General features: G+C 29.6%; 1 protein-coding gene across 1 annotated transcript; it reads right to left on the bottom strand.

Annotated features, from left to right (window-relative positions):
- Positions 1 to 19,940, bottom strand: Cep290 (Centrosomal protein 290kDa). Its single transcript, XM_068775347.1, is given in 32 exon segments — positions 1 to 82; positions 224 to 361; positions 573 to 664; positions 3,006 to 3,133; positions 3,829 to 3,989; positions 4,514 to 4,689; positions 5,239 to 5,393; positions 5,618 to 5,752; positions 6,697 to 6,846; positions 6,916 to 7,112; positions 7,461 to 7,634; positions 8,033 to 8,138; positions 8,207 to 8,350; positions 8,609 to 9,281; positions 9,364 to 9,595; positions 10,673 to 10,934; positions 11,013 to 11,189; positions 11,974 to 12,083; positions 12,555 to 12,693; positions 12,928 to 13,093; positions 13,319 to 14,148; positions 14,224 to 14,401; positions 14,474 to 14,589; positions 14,661 to 14,942; positions 15,010 to 15,197; positions 15,279 to 15,563; positions 16,261 to 16,368; positions 16,466 to 16,599; positions 17,165 to 17,300; positions 17,629 to 17,807; positions 18,226 to 18,301; positions 19,758 to 19,940. Coding segments are annotated over 32 exon segments (6,276 nt in total). The 3' UTR covers positions 1 to 16.
- Positions 19,941 to 20,232: the final 292 nt, after the last annotated feature.

Raw genomic sequence — 20,232 nt, 5'->3', positions numbered from 1 at the left:
ATATGAAAAAATTAAACTAAGCCGAAAGCGAACCTCTATTATTAACTTTCATTTCCTCCAACCGATGACGCAGAAATGAATTCTGAAAAAAAATTATTAACACGACGTCAATATAACGATACAAAATACATTCAAAATTAATAATGATATATTAATAAGATAAAGTGTAAATATAATTATCAAATACAAATTTTTGAACAAAATCTTTATGACATTGAATAACCTCTCTCAGCAATTCATCTTCCCTCTCAGCAGCAATCCTTAGCATATCTTTGGATCGTTCGAGTAGAGCGTCTTTCTCTTGTATGCTTCTTTTTAAATTGGATATTTCTGTCTTACAAGATTCAAGTTGACTTCGTACCTAAAATTGTGACCAATTTATAGATTTTTTTAATACATTTTCTTATATTAAATTCATAAATTACTAAGATTTTTTATCACTAGCTAAATAATGTTGCATAATAATAAAAGTAACACGCTAAATTTGGAAGCAATTTTTTTTTTTATTTTGGTGGCGAATATTTTTAGTGATGAAATATTGCCTCTATTACTGTTATGAAAAATCTTGTTACCTTTTCTGCGCTTCCACTGTTAGGCATACAATCAACACGTTTTTGAACCATTGCAGACGATTTTTGCTCAGCTTGCAATTTGCTAACTAAACCTATGGAACATTAAAATATATTATTATGAGTGACCTAAACTTGTGTATGGAGAAAAAAACTAGTAAATACTTTTCTTGCAATATTCCAAAATAGTAAGGTGTCATACAGAAATACCAGTAGTTACAAAACGTCTAAATTGACCAAGTTCCAAGTATTCTAGCAACATACAGGTATATAATTTGTACCAGGGGTGGCCAAGCTCCTAGACAGTTCGAAAAATTTTAATTTATCGCGTCGTTATTGAATATTAATTTAAAACATTTGTAAAAAGATATTAAAAGTAGAAATGTTATATTAAAATTATAAACAAAATTAAAAAGATAATAATATTTTTTAAAAGTATTAAAATTAATTTTTCATACTAATAAAAAATTTAACACATTTATTTTACTTCTATTGATATTTTTTTTAAATTTTGAGAACAATTTGTAACAGCACTGCTCAGTAATTCTTTCAAACGTTGGTTAGGAAATACTCATCGGTATTAGAATTTCAACGGTGATGATCTTTTAAAATAAAATGACACAAAATGAAAAACTAATTCGAGTACATTTATCGAGAGCTACAAATATTCTTTAATGAGCCGCATGTAGGTCACGAGCCGCAGGTTGTCTACCCCAGGTATTTAGTATCTACATTGCATAAGCTTAATAACTGATACTACAATTTGCTAATTTATATTACCTTGTTGAATAGGACATTTAATAAATATAGTTTTTTTATAACATCCACCGATTATTATTTAAATTAGCATTCAAAGAAAAAAATCATTATGAATTATAATAAAGAATACGTTAGTCGCCAAAACTAAAGATATTCTTGTTTAGAATAATTTTGGTTAGAAATTATATGGAAAAAAAATGTTGTTTTTCGTTGTTATCTGGTATTTACATAATGTGTCAAAAATTCACCATTTGTAAATTTCTACCTAGACAGATATTGCGCATTTTTTGTTTCTATGCACTGTGTGAATACTTCTAGTACAAGGTATTACATTTTGGTGGAACAACTACAAATGCGGATCATTTTTGAACCAAGATTATTATTTAAAATAAGTTAACCGTGCTGCACGACTCGCCGTAAACGTAGTTTATCAAAAATCCTGTTATTTTTGTAACACCTAACCTAGTTAACGAGAAATGATAAAACAGATTTCCTTTCTAGGTTTGTAACGTTTCTCTTATAAATAAGCTGAACCAAAAAATAATGTAACACAAATCCTTTTTTCTCTTTTATTACTGTTATCATAACGTTTCAATTATCATTTATTACTGTATTGTTAGTTTATACATTGATATAACATTAAAAATATGAAGCTCTTTCAAAATTATCTCGTCTGGGTTTTATATGATATGTTGAGATCAGTTATCAATAGAGTAAGTGCCGCCATATTGGAAGCTATAAACAATCGCCCAAATGATAACTTTCGAGTTTCGACCGACGACACACTAAACAAAGAGAGCACAGTCGTCTTGTTGACAAACAAAGTATGAATAACGCCTAAACAACAGGACACTGCGTTAAGAAACGTCGCTACGTCAAGTCACTTATACGCCACGCGATGGTGGGCATCCTTTATTATATTCTCACAGATGTGTAAATAACCATGTAATTCTGACAAAACATGCAACAGTTTTTTAAACTGACCATAAATCATTATCCTGCAGATTACGATAATGCTGTATTAATTCAGATAAAACATTTTCTTTCGGAATTCTATGCATTTTTTTCTTTATGATCGCCTTTTTTGTACAAATCCGTGGAAGGCCTGAACTTTCTCTGTCATATGTGGATAAGGTTTCAGTGTATATATTAATAGCCCGTTACACAAATATTTCACAAGAGGATAGAGAGTTTAAAAATTCCATTTGGCCCCTCGCTCACGGCGACTTATTGGAGCGAGGCTGTACCGACGCTGTCGCTAGCTATCTACCCATCTTGCCCACCAACCTCCTCATGAAGAGGCGCGTTGGCATCGTTTTTCTAGTGCATTGCTAATTCGATTAACGCGCGTTGTTTGTGACAGCGTCGCTACAAAAAGCAGCCGAGAGCGGGAGCCTTGCGTATATACTTTGTGTAATGTTATTACTGCAATCTGGGTCTACTCATCACCTCTCATTATTTTAATGTCACAAAAATATTTAATACCAACTGTGGCAAAAAGCAGAAAGAGGTTAAATATTTATATAAGAATGAGAATAAATGTAAATCGTAGTTGTAAAAGTAAAAAATTGACTATGCTACATGACCAGATTAAGTATATTAAAAACTTTGAATGCCGTTTCATTATTCTAATTATCAATTATATATTAACAATTATATTATAATCAATTATTATACCTCTTAGTGTAAGTACGGTCTGTTCAAGGTCATTGATCCGATGCTGGTTCACCGTAGTTGGAATACTCTCGAGGGCGTTCACGCGGATAGTTAGTTGAGTGTTCTCTTCCTTCAGCATGTTGCAATAGCTATCAAAAACAGAAAATTAATATTTTTGATGCGCTACTGTAGTAGAGTTAACAAGTTGATTTTAAATTAAGTCACTAAAATAGCATTTATTTTCGCAACTGTACCCAAAGTTTAAAAATTTATTAATAAACTTCGATGCGTTGTATGAAAGTGACCTAACCACAAATAAAAAATTGAGAATTTTATCTTAGACACAAATGTACAGCTAATATGTACGAAGCAAAGATTAAAACTGTAGGCGATTAATCACGGGCTTATTAATTTAAAAGCTTTATACAAACAAAATGCATTTTCATCCTTTTTCTCGTCTTTTGACAAGTCCACATTGCTATCTGTCATAAAAAACCGCCTAAAAATAAAAAAGGAAGCAAAGGTAACGTAACATTCAACCTAAACATGTATATAATATAATACATATATCATGTACTAGGCTTCCCTCATCAGCTTTCAGAGTTCGTTTTGCTTTTAAATGTGTAATTTTTCCTAAAATAAATTCTTGGTACTTCTCAACATGCAATAAAAGTTCTAATTATGGTACGTGTTTTTATTATTTCTTTATTACTCTAGGGTGCCTTCATTATTCTTATGGGTAACACTAAGTATAGTTAAATTTTATGTGTACATATTTTTTAATATATTTATGTACACATATAAAATTCTAAATAACACATTTCCCTCGATTATATTTACATACCTCTTCCAATATTCGAGTTCAGGCTGTATCTTTTCTGTATCCTTGAGAGGAGAGCGAATTTGCGATTCAAGTAGGGTAGACTCCAACTTCAAGACCTGACCCTGTAGCGATGTTATTTTTGCAAGTGCTTTTTCATATTCCGATACAAGAGGTTCATTCCCCTGAAAATTATTAATTTCTATATAGACACTTTTTATTAAAAAAAGTGTATTTTTAGAAACGATCTTTGATAATTTTATTGATGAAAATCAATAAAATAATCGATAATAAGAAAAAATTAAAGTATGATTTTCATTAGAAAATTTAAAGATATTTATAGTTTCGGCGTGATATTCTTTAAAATAATTTTTGAGTGTAAATCTTATGTATGATTTGATAATATAGTAAATTAGTAAAAACGTTTGTTGTCATGACATTACAATTTATAAAATAATACATGTTTTATTTAATGAATTAATGAAGAATTGCATAAAATATACAAAAATAAAATGTTTTAAAAAATAAGGTTAAAGCGACGGCACTGCACTGACAATTGCGATTACTCTTAATAATATTTAACCGTATAAGAGTTTAGGTTAAATAACCTAAAGCTATTGTAAAAACTGAGTTCCATGTAATCATTGGCGACATTTTCTGGGATGTATGTATATATATATATAAAATATAAAGAATGAATTAAATTTACTTTTTCGGCGACTTCTAGAGCAACAATGCGTCTTTGCTGAGCTTCTACACGTTCAAGAAGAGCTCGCGCTGAGACCGGCACTACCAGCGAGTCGTTATCGCCGTATTCATTAAGGGCCAGCGGCGGCTTTTCAGATGCTTCATTCATTTGTTTTTCTGTGACACATTGGTTTCTTTCTAAACATAAATTGAAAATCAGTCGGTTTCAATGCATATAAACACTACCAAAATGAGATTAAAGAATAAATACGTTAAAAACTCGTATCTAGTACTCAGTGACACTGAATAATAATTAACTGAACAAAATTGTGCGTCGCCTTTAACAAAAAACTTTTTTATGTTGATTCAAGTAAATAAAGTAAATATGATTTGACACGTCCTACTCTAGAAACTTTTATTTAAATATAGAACTACAGTGTGATTAGAATGTATATTCCTAATTTGAAACTTCTGGAAAAAAGGGAACTTTTATTAAAAGAAATATAATAACGACAATATGATGAAGTTGGGTTAATATTGATTGATTTCAAAAACCGTGATAATTTTCTAAAAAGTCCATTCACGATATGTCCATTGTTAGAAGCGACGAGGATGTAAACAACCAATTTCGACTGAGGTCAATAAATACTTTAAGCTATTAAATTTGTTTAATGAAATGGATTCCTTAGATATTATTTTAGTAAAAAAATGATTGATGATTTTATGGATATGGAAAATTAAATGCACCTTTAATCTCATCAAGCCTAGATAACAGCACACGTTTTTCTTTCTCTAATCTTGTGACGGCCGACTTAGCCAAGTTCAAGTTGGCTTCTAATTTGGTAACTTCTTTGAATTTCTCGTTGTACCGTGCTTCCCATCGCTCCGCTGACTGTTGCGCTCTTTAATAAATATGAACAATACAACATATATGGTATATGTGAATTATTACAATTTGATTAAATTTTATTTTATCTATGTATACATAAAATCTATTTGCTAATCCGATGAGGTAAATCGGTTACTTTCGTTCGTCGACGGACATCTTTATTTCTAATTTCTGACAAAATTTCGCTTCGCAGCTTATCTCTTTTTCTAAATAAAATTTAGCGGATAATTTACCTACCTTTTCCATTTATCCCACATTGCCACTGATGAATGTGCATCACGCCGTGCGCTTAACAATTGTGCCTGGAGGGAAGCGATTTTGTTGTGGAGCGCCGTTGATTCCGCACTTACAGCTTTACTTCCTGACGTACTTCTGAAAATATATAAATATATTTTAAGCTAAGAACTTGTTAGTCAATATTAAAGCTGTTTTCGTAAGAAACTGTTAGAAATGAGATAAAATTGACTGTAAAGTCAATATTCAGTCAAGAATTTTTCTAGCTGTACCACACATCGATACATTTTACAAATAAACCAATTCGTGGTCTCCTAATGTAAACATTGTTTTCGTTTTTACTAACGCTTAATCACATTTCATTCAGTCTTGATCATATTGTTAATTTGTCTTGATTTATTTCATTATTAAGTTCTTATTTAAATATTCCAATTCAGGAAGAATTTATTTTATATTATAGAAAGAAGCTCAAATCCTTCGTGCAGAAATCTTACTGAGTCAGTACAATTGTTATGATAAGTCTTTTTTATTTTTAATAATTTAAATGTGCTGCAAATAAAGTCTTTATAGATAAGCTTTATCGAATAAAAGGGAAGAAGCTACTCATTGTAAAGTACGACTGGAATAAATTCAAAATGTTTATTTGTCTTTACAAAAAGTTTACAAGAGCTTACTTGACCACGCTTTTGACGAGCATAGAACGTAGTGTGCATTAGGCAAACGGTTTAAAGCTGCAACTTGCAATCGATTTTTGGATAAATTTTAGGCATTCCGGGGCGCTAGACAGAAGTGACAAAGTAAACCAGACAATGAAGTATTTCAATAAAGTAGCAGTATTAATGACAGTTCTGCTTCTGACTCTTTCATTAGTCTAACATAACCGCATGATTATTATTGCGGAATATTTTGAGTTACTTCTTCAAAACGCTTCAAAGAAACTGTAATCTCTTTAGATTATAGCAAAAGTGCAAGGCTACTGGTTAACTCTACGGTTTTGAATGTTCATGGTAATAAGCTAAACAAATTTAACTTTTTTTTGTAGCAGCTATTATTATTATTTTTTTTTCTTATCGCAAACTTACATTCGAAATACTTGATTCTTGAGATTTTGAGCGTCAAGGCGAGATCGCCGCTCTCTTGCTGCGACTGCTTTTATCTGCCGCCGTAACACTCCATTTTGTTTGCTTAATAACTGTTTCTCTCTGCGTAAACGCTCTATTAGAGGCTCTTGCCTAAAACAAAACTAGTGTTATCTTTTTCTTAATGTTTATCACTATTGATCTAGTTAACAAAATAATTACCAAATAGTCGTAGAAGTAGCCATTCTAGAAAAGTCATCGTGCATCTCATGTAAATCAACAGCGGTTTCAAAATTTAGTTCTAATCTATCAAAACGCTGCTGTGAGACGTCGCTTTCTTCTTCCACTTCTACAATAGCTGACAGATCAAAGCTAGGATCATGCACTGACAACATTGTTTGCATGTTCAATAATTGCGTCTGGAACGATGTAAATTTTTTGTAGTTGTAAGCAAAAATTTGTTAAATGGTCTTTTTAAACGAAGCACGCTGATATATTACTTGTGAGTTAATGACTCAGAAGAGGTGATGATCAGGTTATTATGTTCTGTTTTTGATTTCAATTAGAATATATAACAATCATTACGTGTCGTTCTTATGCGTAAATTCTGCCTCAAGACTCTAACTGGGCTTTAAAAAATCGTAACTTACGTGCGTATAATTCATTAAAAAGAACATCGAAATACAAAATAAACACGTTTATAAAGACTGAGATTGAGACGTTACAAAATTGTTGAGATTAAAGAAGAAAAAATGAGAGGTACTTACTTTTAAATTATGCACATCTGATCGGAGTTGATCTATTTGAGCGTCCTTTTCGGACAATTGTTTCACGTGTAAAGCTTTATCCTCTGTTAAACGTGAGCGTAACATTATATGCTCTTGTTGTGTTTCATTAAGATGCTCCAACCAATGCTTGTTTTCTGCTTTATATGATTCCACCTAAAACGCGCAAACACACTTATGAAGTATTTGCCTATACAGATGAAGTTAGCTTTTGTTCGGGTGGTATTAAATTTGGTCTATAGTTTCTAAGCCGGACATTCAAACTACGTTAATTTATTGGACTAAAACATTGATTGTAATGAATATTTATATTTAGGATTGGAAAGTGGTATACTAATATCATTATCGTCATCATCAGTCCGTTGATAGACGCCCATTACAAGGCTTAGGGGCAGGCCCCAAAGATTATCGCGAACATCGAAGATTTATAGATGTATAAAGTGCATGTAATCTTTGGTGGAAGCCCGTGTCCAGCAGCTTATGTCCTGTGGCTGGGTTAATAATAATGTTGATAAAAGTCCATGTAATTATGTTACAACCTATTTTTAATTTACCTCATATTTATGACGTTCTTTTAGTTGGGTACTCATTTGTTCCATTTTTTCCAGTCTTTCTGAAGCTAAAGTTTTCCATCGTTCCAGTTCATTTTGGCAGTTAACACTAGAAAATATATTTTTTTTAATAGTCGTGTAATTAAGCAACACTTAGAATTTATTTGACATTATTACTACACTCACATTTCTGTTTTATAGTCTTCTAAATTATTTTGTAATTTAAAACACTTATCTTCAAGTTCCGTTATTTTTAAACGGTATTTAGCAACACTGTTTTTCATAATTTCTGGATCGGAGCTATTGGTGACACTTGCCATTCTGCAAGTAATAAATCTCAAATAGTTTCGCTGTAACTAAAAGTGATAAGGTTTTCGCGTCATTATCTATGATGTCGGATAAAATATGATTGATGGAAAATAGGTTCTGTGAATTTACCATGACTAACCTCAAAACTTTTCATATTACTGTGAGTTTAAAAATTTTGAGTTTGAGACCTAAATCTTTTTTTTTTATTTTTATTACAAATACTATCTGTATTTGTATTCCACAATGTTAAAAATTACTTTTTTTACTTACTTATCCATTTCAGTTTGTAACGCTACAATCTTTAATTGAAGACTTTTAACGTTTTCGTAATTTTCTTCTCTCTCTTTTTCTAATAGTTGTTTATATTCTAATACAACGTTGTTTTTTTCGTTTTCTATTTTTTGGATCTTAAGTAGTAGTGACTCTATTTTTTCTTTCGCTTCATCCTCTATTTTATTCAACTGTTCAAGATGAGAACTGTTTAAATTATTATGGTCAATTCTTAATGATTCGATAGTTTTGTCTAATTTTTCATTTAATGCAATTAGTTTTGAATTTGTATCAGAAAGACTTTTATTTTTTAACTGTATCGTTTTGTTTTCTTCATTTAGTGACTGAATCCTTTTCGTTTGTTCTTCGACTACTGAGAAATACTCAGAAAGTTTCTCTTCTTTTTCTTTACTACTGACTACGAGGCTTTCGACTCGATTACTTAATTCGTTTAATCTATTGTCTTTATCTGTCTGAATAAGTTTGCTATTTAAATGTTTATGTATCACGTTTGTTTGAATTGAAACATTCTCAGTTTTTCGGTTTTGCGATAATTGAAGTAACTCCGGAAAGTTTGTGGAAGTTGCCACATTTTTCTTTTTATCAACTTTAAAATCTATTTGATTTCTTAACTGTGTTGTTCGTGGTTTTGGAAGAGAATACGTTTCACTTTCTAAAATAATTAACTTATGTTTAAAGTAATATGACGAAGTATTAAAGATTTACAATTATATTTATCTTCCTTTTATACCAACCTCTGGTTTTTGAATCGGTGTCAGATTGAACATCTTCTACTTTGATGCTCTCAATGCTTGTTTTTAAAACATTATGTTCTTTAGTACTATTCAGAGAATCACGCAATCCTTGATTAATCAAAACCAAGTTTTCCTCTAAATAATTACACCGTTCTAACAATTTTTCATTTTCTTCAAGTAACGTACGTGTTTTTATTTTACTGTGTTCTAACTCTCTTGACTGCGTACCTAGCTAAGATTTTATATTATTTATTAATGATGAAATATTTCAATATATTTTTTAAATATTTTCTTTGAATATAGAAATACATCTGTATAATATAATAAAATTTATAGTCACCCAATTCAATCAGAAATTAAGACTATCATTGGACATCCAAGTTGTTTGAAAACTTGTTGAAGAAACTAATAACCAAACTGATTAAAGATATAATTAGAAAACCCAAACTTGATCCTTATTTAAGATAATGTCGTATTAAATTATAGTTTTTGCCTTTTTTAGGAACACGGAAAAATAATTCATCGATTCAGTTGTTGGTATTCTCATTTAAAGAGAATATGTAGCGATGTACGGGAAAAAGGTACGAGGTTTTTTATAAAACAGGCTGACAAGACTGAACAGAACAAAGCTTACTGCTAAATGCATAGTACTTGACCTTCTTTTTCAGCACCCAAAAAAATATGACGTAAAGTAAAATTGATCACATTTTAAAGAAAAGTACTACATTAAATAAAAACCCAACATCAGTAGACATATTGCATACCTTATAGAATACTGACTTATCTAAAAAAACATTTTTTAAACAATTTTAATAGAAAATATAGGTACTGATGTTACTCGTTGATGCATAAACGAATCATCATCATCATCATAACTTTAGTATTAAGACGCTAAAGGCTGAACATAGGTCTCTCCAGATATTTCCGGTAGGACCGGATGGAAGCAGCCAACATTCAACGTCTAAAAGCGTCATAAAATTAACTGATTATTAATATATCATGAATATTTGTATTTAAATTTATGATTAAATTTAATGTACTGACAATGTTTACAGAAACCAATCTCGGTAGATAACTTAATTTTGGTCTAGATACTAATCGTATTATTTCCAGTTTTCCATTTAACAAGCAATATGGAATATTTTGTTATATACCATATATGGAAATTTATGGTATAATATGGTACCTTCATTTTCGAAAGTAATCAAAATTTATTGGTTTTATCAAAAATGGTATTGTATTGTAACATTTCCTTATTTTTAAATAAATTATGTTTAATTTATGAAATTTAAATGTATTCAATAAATACCATAACCATTAACTTCAATTTATGTTGACAAGCCTCTACATCTTGAGTACAATTTGCTTTTGTTAACTTCAATATTTGGTCATAAACACTGTGTTTTGTCATAAGACTGTAACGTAAATCTTCAATTTCTACGAGTTTTTTATTAATAACATTGTTTTTATTATTGAATTCGTGTAAATTATAAAGATAATTTTCAACTGATGTGAATGGTAAAGTGCCTTGGTATTGAAGTCTTAATGTTTGTATAACTTCGTACATATATCTGAAATTATAATTTATTCATGGTATTACGTAATATTAGTTTATTATTTAATTTTAAATAACAATTAAAATTGTTTACCTGAATTTATTTTCATACTTCAAAGAAAAAATATCGAATAACCGATGTTGTGTTTTTAAAGCTTCTTCGGCTTCTATCCTTCTCTCTTTTTCTTTCATTAAAGTTTGTTGAAGGTTTTCGATTGCTTTGTGACTTTCAGATATTTGTAGATGAGCAACTAATATCTCGTTATTCAAACTTTGGAGTAAATGAATTATGGAATGAGCTTTCTTAAATCAGATTTGATAATGTTTTAGTGTTATACGCAAACTATCACAATTTTTATTTAAAGTATCAAAATAAAATAAAATAGCAAGAATAAAATGTTAGTAAACTATTTATTCTTTTAAATTTTATTCGACATTTTGAGGTTGTTATATTTAAACAATTTATTGTGTTTCGATGTACCGGACCAAGAATCGATAAACTTATATTCGGTTCGATCTCAAAATGTTTAGAGTAGGCTAAAAATAATTTAAAAACATACCTTAAAAGTGAAAGGTAAATAACTTTGAGATAACTCCTAACTCATACCTAAAGAAATTCCATAGGATTTACATGATGTACGTTTTGTCTTATAAGAGGTGTCTATTGGATATTATAAAATAATAATGTATTTACAAGCTAACCTAGCGTTAAAAAATGGTAAATTGAATCAATCTTCTTATATCTTTTCTCTCTATTGTATATCAACAGTACATATAAACTATAAATCAGATAATATTGGAAAACAGTGAAATACAGTGGGCCGTCTTATCAGACGATGATTTATTTCAGAATACTTTTGGATGTAATTCGTTAATTAGGAAAAAAGAAGCAGACGGTCATCAAGTGAAAAAAAAAATGCATTGAATCTTGTTTTTCGTACATTTTTTTTTGGACAAAAAGCTTGCTGGCTACTATACTATACGGTAAAAAGTCGAGAATGATTTTGATTTTCTAATAGACTATACTTCGAATCAAATTTTAATGCTAATATTACCGTGCAATAATAGCTTTGCCATCACCAACTGATTGCAGATCAAGTATTTGATGTTTCAACATATTTATTTCTGTTTCGTATTCGAATCGACTAAATTGATTATCATTTATCTGTAAAAGCAAAATAATGTTCATAATAATATTTCTTAAACTAATTACACTAAATTATCATCAATATTAATACCATAATTATTGATATTTGAAAATAATATTTGATATATTAAAAAGAGAAAATTTGTTTGAAATAGGCTTTACAATTTTTAACATATCTAAGAAAATCATGTTAAAAGTATTATTTATTTTATTAAACGCTTTGGCGTAAAGAAAAATTACAATTTTAAGAATTAAAACAGTGACGATACAAGAATTAATTTCGCTGATAGTAAGTAATGCAATTGATGTAACAAAGCGGGGTAATCCGTAAAACGTTACATCTTTATTACCAATTTGCCTCATATCAGATGTTAATAGTACCATCATTTTGTAGTACTAGAAACTAAGGTAGCACTTACTTAGACATCCTCACGGTAGCTTGTTTTACTCTACGTTTGGTATTGTTACAAACAGTCAGGGCTAACTCACCTTTAATTTTAGGATATCCAATTGACACTGAAGTTGTTTGTATTGCTCTTTTAGTATTGTATTGTCATTACTTAGTTCAATTACTTTATCTTTCGTAGTCTTTATTTCTTCTTTGCTTTCAGATGCTAAATTATTGTCTCTTAAAATAAAAAGTTTTTTTTTAATTATGAAATAAAATTAAAAGTTTGGTAAAAATTCTTAAAGCTAAAGTGCCAAGTTAATGGTGGCAATGACTGGCAATATAGAATCTGGATCCTTAGTTTTTAAAAGAACTAAAGAAAATGAAATAGAGATGTTATAATTTGTGTTTATTAATATCAAAATATAAAATGATTTCAAAATATTATTAAGGATATCCTCATGATTTACTCACATTAGTCTAGTTTGAGATTCTTGCAAAAGCTTGTTGCTTTTTAGTAATTCTTCTATTTGTTTATTTTTTCTATCTAATTCTAAACAAACCTCTTTCATTTGTTTTTGGGTAACAGTGTTCTCTACCAATGAAATTACACTCTTTTCTTCATCGACATCAACTTTAGCTGCAAGTAAAAAAATTACGAGTAAAAATCTTTAAGTCGCATTTGTTGCAAATATTAATTTTTACGGCGAAAAATTTGTGTGAACTAAAAGAAAGAAAGCAAATAATTTTGTTAATTTTCAAATAATTTGAGAGAGATTGATGTTAAGCGAATACTTTAGTTGAAAGACCATATTTACTTTAACTGTTAATAATATAAGTATTAAAAATTAAAATTATTACTTACAATTAGTTCCTCGTAGTTGTTTTAGAATAGATTCAATAGCCTCAGCTTTATTGTTTTCTAAACGTGAAAAGAGTTCAATGAACTCAATTTTTCTTATATCGGCCTCTACTAATTGTCGGTTTTTGACAATAGTTTCATTTAATATCCTATTCTGTTTCCAAAATACCTCTTCAGGTATTAAATGACTAATTTTTTCCGAGAGATTAATAATTATTAAAATTAGATTTTGAACTTGTATGTCAAAATTAGCATTTGATGTCAATTTGTTCTTTTTGTGTTCAAGGAGCTCATTCTTAATGTTTTCGTAAGACGTTCTTATATTTTTATACGATTCTTCGAGGTACACGCATTTTCTTTCTAAAACGGAGGTTTCGTGTATTGTAACTAGACCTGGTGAAATATCGCATGAATCCTCGTCTTCCTCAGAAGGTTTAAATGCGGTCAGGTTTTCGATTTGCGCTTTATACTTTTCTTCTTGAATTAGCCATTTACTTTTTTCATCTTCAGAAGTCAATGAAATTTCAGCCATTTTGTCATATAACATTTTGAACTTGTTTCGAAAATATAATAAGACATTTCTGACTTTTCGCTCGTATGAAGAATTTCTTTTGGAAATTAATTTTTCGATTTCACCTTTGTTTAAAGGATCGATGTTAACATCTTCATTATCATCTAACCACGAATTAAAGTCACTGAAATTAATATTGTCTGTTGAACTTGATTCAGCTTTTACTTTAAATTGATTTTCTGATTGAAGCAACTTATTTTGCAGTTCAACACACTTTTGAGATTCTTTTGATAATTCTTTCATCAAGTCAAAAATTTCTTTTCTGCAAACATTAAACGAGTGCAAAAGTTATAAAGGGTATTCATTTACATTTACTTTTTAATGACTTTATAAATACCTAGATTGATTAAGGGCTAACAAAAGAGCTTCTTTACCGCCCAGAGCAGCCTTTAGTTCAAGTACCGTCGCCATGTGAGGGGCGAGCCATCCTGCGGTGTGTCTAGCTTCTAATGAATGTAATAAAGCTTCTAAACTAGGACTTTCCAACGCAAAAACACCTGACGAACTATTAACACCTGAGAAATATTTTAAGTAAATATATATTTTCACACGTTAGCACAATTGTTAGAAATATAATAGGTAAATACCTTCTTTCAAAATGTTAAAAATTTCTTGTAATCCCTTGCGTAAGCCTTCATTTTCTTCAATAAGGTAATTAAATTCTTGATTTGTATTGTTAACTGCTTCTTTACTATTTTTATTCCTGTAATGGCAATATTAATTACAAAAATTGCAATAACTTTTTAAAAATATTTCAATTCAATGTCTATTTACTGAGATAGTTCTTCATGTTGTACACTTTCATTAAGCTCTTCATCTTGGACCATGTCACTTTGGTCAGTATGTGCATTTTTAACTGCAGCTTTGCCTAATATTTTTGTGTATTTGGATATTAGTGTTTTTTGTTCCCTGTTTTTAATATCTAAAGCAACGAGCTCATTTTCCATAGCTTGAAGTTCCTTATAAAGACTTAAATTTTGTGTTTTTAAGTTATGGTATTCAAGTAAAATCCCTTCAGTTGGGATTTTATCACCCGAGTCTAATTTTAATTTTCGTCTGAAATACAAAAGAATATTTTGTGTTATGTGATTAAAGACATAAAAAGATTAATTAAAAAACTAACCTCATTATTTCGTTTTCAAGTTGTAGTTCATTAATAACGCTATTAAGTTTATTTATATCTTTTATCGTTGATTTGATTTGCTCGTCTTTTATTTTCAGTTGCATCTTTTTATTTTTTGCGTCTTTCAACAAATTACCAATACCTTCATCTAATTGCAGAAGTTCGAGTTTTGATGATAATTCGTATATCTAAAATAATGACTTTATTATGTTTTACGAAGATTGCATAAAAATTTCTCTTAAACAAATATAAGAAAGAATCTTAATTACCTCATTTTCTTTAATGACGATCATTTCATCAGCATTTTGAAGAGCAGCTCTTAAGCCGTGATTTTTTTTCTTTAATCTATTGATGATCGTACATTGTTTCCGATCATCACTTTCATTGTTTGCATTAATTTCAAAACTGTTACGGGTTTCTTCAAGTACTAATTTTAATTGTTTATTTTCGGCTTTAAGAAGTTCTATGAAATTAGCAGATCTCATTATTTCGTTCGAAGCTTCTACAAGTTTTTCTCCTAATTCTTTGGTTTTTAACTCTTCTAAGTGATCTCTCTTTATTCAGACATGTCAAAAACAGTTAAAAAGATCAGAGAGAAATCCTGAATTTAACTCAATAAGTTACATTGAATACATTTGTAGATGTTAGAATGATTATTTGAATATGAAAATGAGACCTTTCTTCTGTATATCTAAACTATGGTATCTTCATATTTGATATGCAATAAAACTTTTGTTAACGTCTTGAGAAAAATACCTTAACGGGATACCCGTTTGGCTAAAACCTTACGGTCTTCTTTGATAACTTTTAGAACACCGGGAACGCCTTTGCATACTACCAAAGATATAATGGCGGTAGCCTAGTGCCTCGTTTTGGAATAGAGCTGCAGCTTCCTACCCATTATTATAAACATGCGAACAGAATTAGCGGCACGCTATCAAAGAGGCCAGGACTCTACTACGAATGATGCCGAATCCGTCGATAAGGCTTGAGGGGATTGAGAGAGAACTTGTAATAACTTCCTCGGACGTCCATCATAGACCTCCGGTTGCGCATCAGGAGATCAGGCATTCTCTCTCTCTAATCCGCAGCCTCTTTCTACAACATTACTACAGTCTTTTAAACCTATCTCATTAATTTACGAATACGACTTCTTAGAGAGAAAAACAAAAATGGAAAACATGCTAATTTTAAACGACGATCAGTATAACGTGTATAATTAGATTTTTACATTACAAAATATAGTAGTACCTTTTCTACTGAAATAACCGAAGGATATTCTATAACTTGATTCCCTTGTAGTTTCTTATTTTCAGACGATATCTTTTCTATTTCAATTCTTTGAGTTCGAACAAGATTCTAAAATAAAAAAATCAGTAAATTAAAAAAACATAAGTCGTTTTCACATTTACAGACTTTATAACAAATATCAGTATTTAAGTAAAAGTTTCAAAACCTTTAAATGTTGAATTTTTTCTTTAAAATGTTGTACATTTTCACTATCGTCGCTTTTGGAAATAATTTCTTGCCTCAATGCACTTATTTCATCTAATAAACGAGATTTTGTTTGCTCTAAAGACCCCAAGTTTTCTGTTATAAGGGAAAAAAAGCGTTAGAAATTTTAGTGTATTATTTTGAAAAGTGTTATTAATAAAAGTTTTTTTTAATAAGTCTATATTGCAAACTACTTATAAAAACATTTGCGACACAAAGTATTTTATGGGTTTATGTGAAAAGGCAATGGATCTATATCGTATACACAAGAATAGCAAGCATTTTTGTAAAGCGTTTAAATAACTGTTTTTGTTCTTAAACCTTCATAATTAATGATTTGTTTATTTTGTTGTATATTAATAAACTTATATTGTATAACATTTGTAGATCATAAAATCAGTAGTTAATAAAATAAGTACAGGTAATTTATGAGACCGGACAACTGCAAAGGTATATATTAAACATTGTTTAGAAGTCTGTTAAACTATTGAGTATCTTAATAAAAAAATTATCGTCACGAACAAGGTATACATTGCATAAAATAAATATAATACTCGTAAGTAAATTCTCTAATACCTGTATAGAAGAAAACTCTAAATATTTCGCATTTTATAATCAAATGTTGCAGTACAAGCAAAAGAAAAATTATAATATTTTGGACCTTTCAAATGATTGTACTCCTTATTCACATTTAGCATCTGGTCAGTTAGATCTTCAATTATCTTGGTGGCTTCTTTTAGTTTGTCTTTAAGCATTGATATTTTATCTTTTAATTTTAAATTATCCTCTTCCAATATCTAAAACAGTACATGATTTTCATCCATTTTAATTTTATTTGTTTATTTCCAAAATTACGTGTCTTTTGATGTACAGACACAAACACTATTCATTATTACTAATAAGAAACTATTAGATTCTACGATTCAAATTTTAATTACCAATGTATCAATTTATGTTTATCCATCACAACTTAACTATGTTGTCTGGTTTCCATAGTTCTTCAGTTAAGGTGAAAAGGTTGGTGATCAATCATATTAACCGTAACACTTTTTTCACAAAACTGAAAATCTACTTAATCAATTTCTATTTAAGTATAACTAACTGATTTGGATTACATAAGCTTACCTTTACATATCCCAGTAATTTTCTGATGTGCCTATTTTTACTAAAAATTTCATTCTCAAGTTGTGCTGTAGCATCTAGCTCTGACATTGGATCTGGACTTGATTCGTTTTCTTTATCTATTTTGTTTTTCTCTTCACTGTACTTCCTTTTTTGATTATCCACCTCCTCTTTAGCAGTATCTATTCGTGTTAAATTACCTGTGTTAATAAGACCATCATCTAGGGATGTAATATTTTGCGTTTTAAGAGCTTATGTCTGGGATTTTTATTTTTGATTAAATTTTATAATGGAGACAAAATTTGTAAATGTACGTAATTATTTGATATTATATTCAAGAGGGCGATACATGATTAAAAAATAAAATAAAATTGTTTTCAGTTTAATTAACGTATAAGTGAATTTAGTAGATTTTAGAGAATTCTATGATTTTCGTCAGAAAATAAAATTAAATATGTACAAACAGGTTGGACTCTGTGAATCATGACCGTTAGAAATATAAAATACATCTCGTAAACATTATGCATAAAGTAAAAACTTTCGTATTGTCTAAAGGTTTACTAGCTTAGATTTGCTATCCATCTGTACCTCATGACTTACCTATTGATCCTTTGGGTGATTTCTTTCTACCATTTCTTCCTTTAATAGAGTCAAGTTCCCCCCATAAATTTTTGACCTATTGCAGAGGATATATAATTAGAAAATTACATACTTTCTTAAAAAAAGAATTAGTACCGTCAACTGTGGCAACTTTACTTTATATGGGCAACTTGACCTACGACGACCGCGGTCACAAATATTAGTTTAAAACCATTTTTTGTTACACGAACTGTATTATGTGCATTTTGGTAGATTAAAGATTAAATTCTGGCAGCCCAAAAAGTGTTTTACTCAAGTAACGTCGCTATTAGTCCAAATATTGTCATTTTTCTTCGCAACGGTCAATTTGTGTTTGTGCAGCTCCCGAAAACTTTTGAAATTTTTAAGAAAAATCGAACTTAAGATAAGAATATAAGTATTATTCAACACCGAGCGTGTTGAATAATAATAGATATATTGTCATGTTACTGTGTATTTAACGTGCAGACAGTTTCAACAACTAGTTCTGTAATAATGAACAAAGGTAATGATATTTAACGTTGGGTCAAAATACCACAGCATGATTAGTGGCATCTTTACCTAATAGTAGGGTTGTCAAATTAGGAAATTCGTCTAATGTGCAAAACATTAAATATTTATTTAAAAAATCGGTTAATAGCATTGATTTTTAAAACCCTTTTTAAATTTACTTTTATAAATATTCATGATAATATTCGGCTAGATTACAAATTTTTCGTTTTTAATTGCTAAGACAGCTTATGTCTTAAATTAATTTTCATCAGAAATTTTATACATCGATACAAGGACCAACTTACACTGCGGTCAACCCAAAATTTAACGAAAGCACGTGCAGAAGAAACAGTTGAAGAATTTAAAGAGTATTTCCAAAATTAAATGAATTAACAAGTTTTACTAACAATTCTTACTTACTTTTTATATTTGAGTTTTAATTAGATAATTAAAAAATAATACCATTCTTTTGTTTTTATTTTTTAAAGAAAGTGACAGCTCTGAGCTAATCTATAAAATAACGTAAAAGTCAGGAAATCTTTAGTCAACTTTACCGTACATTAAGTTAATTAATATAGACAAAAGCAGTCTCGATACCATGTAGGTGCTTTTACTACTCACATGTAAGAGAATGACTTCATAAAGTAGAAATTAGAATAAATTCACAAGTGCACGCATTTGTTCAAATTATTAAATATTGGACAACGGGTAAAGTTGCCAAAAACTTGTTAACTTTACGCAAAATATGATTTTGAACTTAACAATCAATCCATTAGTTATTTTGTAGAATTTTACTGATTAATATGTAGAAACATGTCCAGTTCAACAGATTATGCAATGATGGAAAAGATAAATCATGTCTTGTTTCGACAGTTTCATAAAATATTGAAAAACATAGGTTGAAAAACATAAGTAGTAGGTGAAAAACATAAGTATAGTTGCCACAGTTGACGGTATTGTGTAATAAACAGTGAGTTTTCCATTGTGTGCAAGAAATTATTGTAAATATTTAATAAAATTACCTGTTCACTTTTATACTTGATAATATCTTGAGCTAACCTAAACAGAGTTTTTAAATCTGAAAAATTTAATTCGATATCATCGGCTTCCATCCAAGCCAAGCTTTCGCATAGTTTCTCTTTATCCGTTTGTAGTAATTCTTTTTCAGATAAACTTAAGATTACTCTCCAGTCTGTTTCAGCCATGACTTTTCTTCACTTAAAATGTAAATGTTAATAATTACTTTTTAGAAACGCCTCGTCTACAACAATGCTTCCGTAATGTTTTGGAAATGGCGTTGCTTAGCAACTTCACATAAACGCTTTTGACTAACCACAACTGTGTTACAATATTAATATAATTACAAGGAAGATAAGGTTAAATTTTGAATTAAATTTTATTTGAAGAAAATAAAACTGAAAAACATTTCATACTGTGACTACTGCGCTACCTTCGTCGTTGCTGACATTCAATAGAGGCTATCTTTAACATTAATAT

The sequence above is a fragment of the Battus philenor genome, unplaced genomic scaffold, assembly GCF_028537555.1.
Source record: "Battus philenor isolate CCGP_79_NKW_IND1 unplaced genomic scaffold, ilBatPhil1.0.hap1 SCAF_8, whole genome shotgun sequence".
Taxonomy (NCBI): Eukaryota; Metazoa; Arthropoda; class Insecta; order Lepidoptera; family Papilionidae; genus Battus; species Battus philenor.
This window is presented reverse-complemented; position numbering and strand designations above follow the sequence as displayed.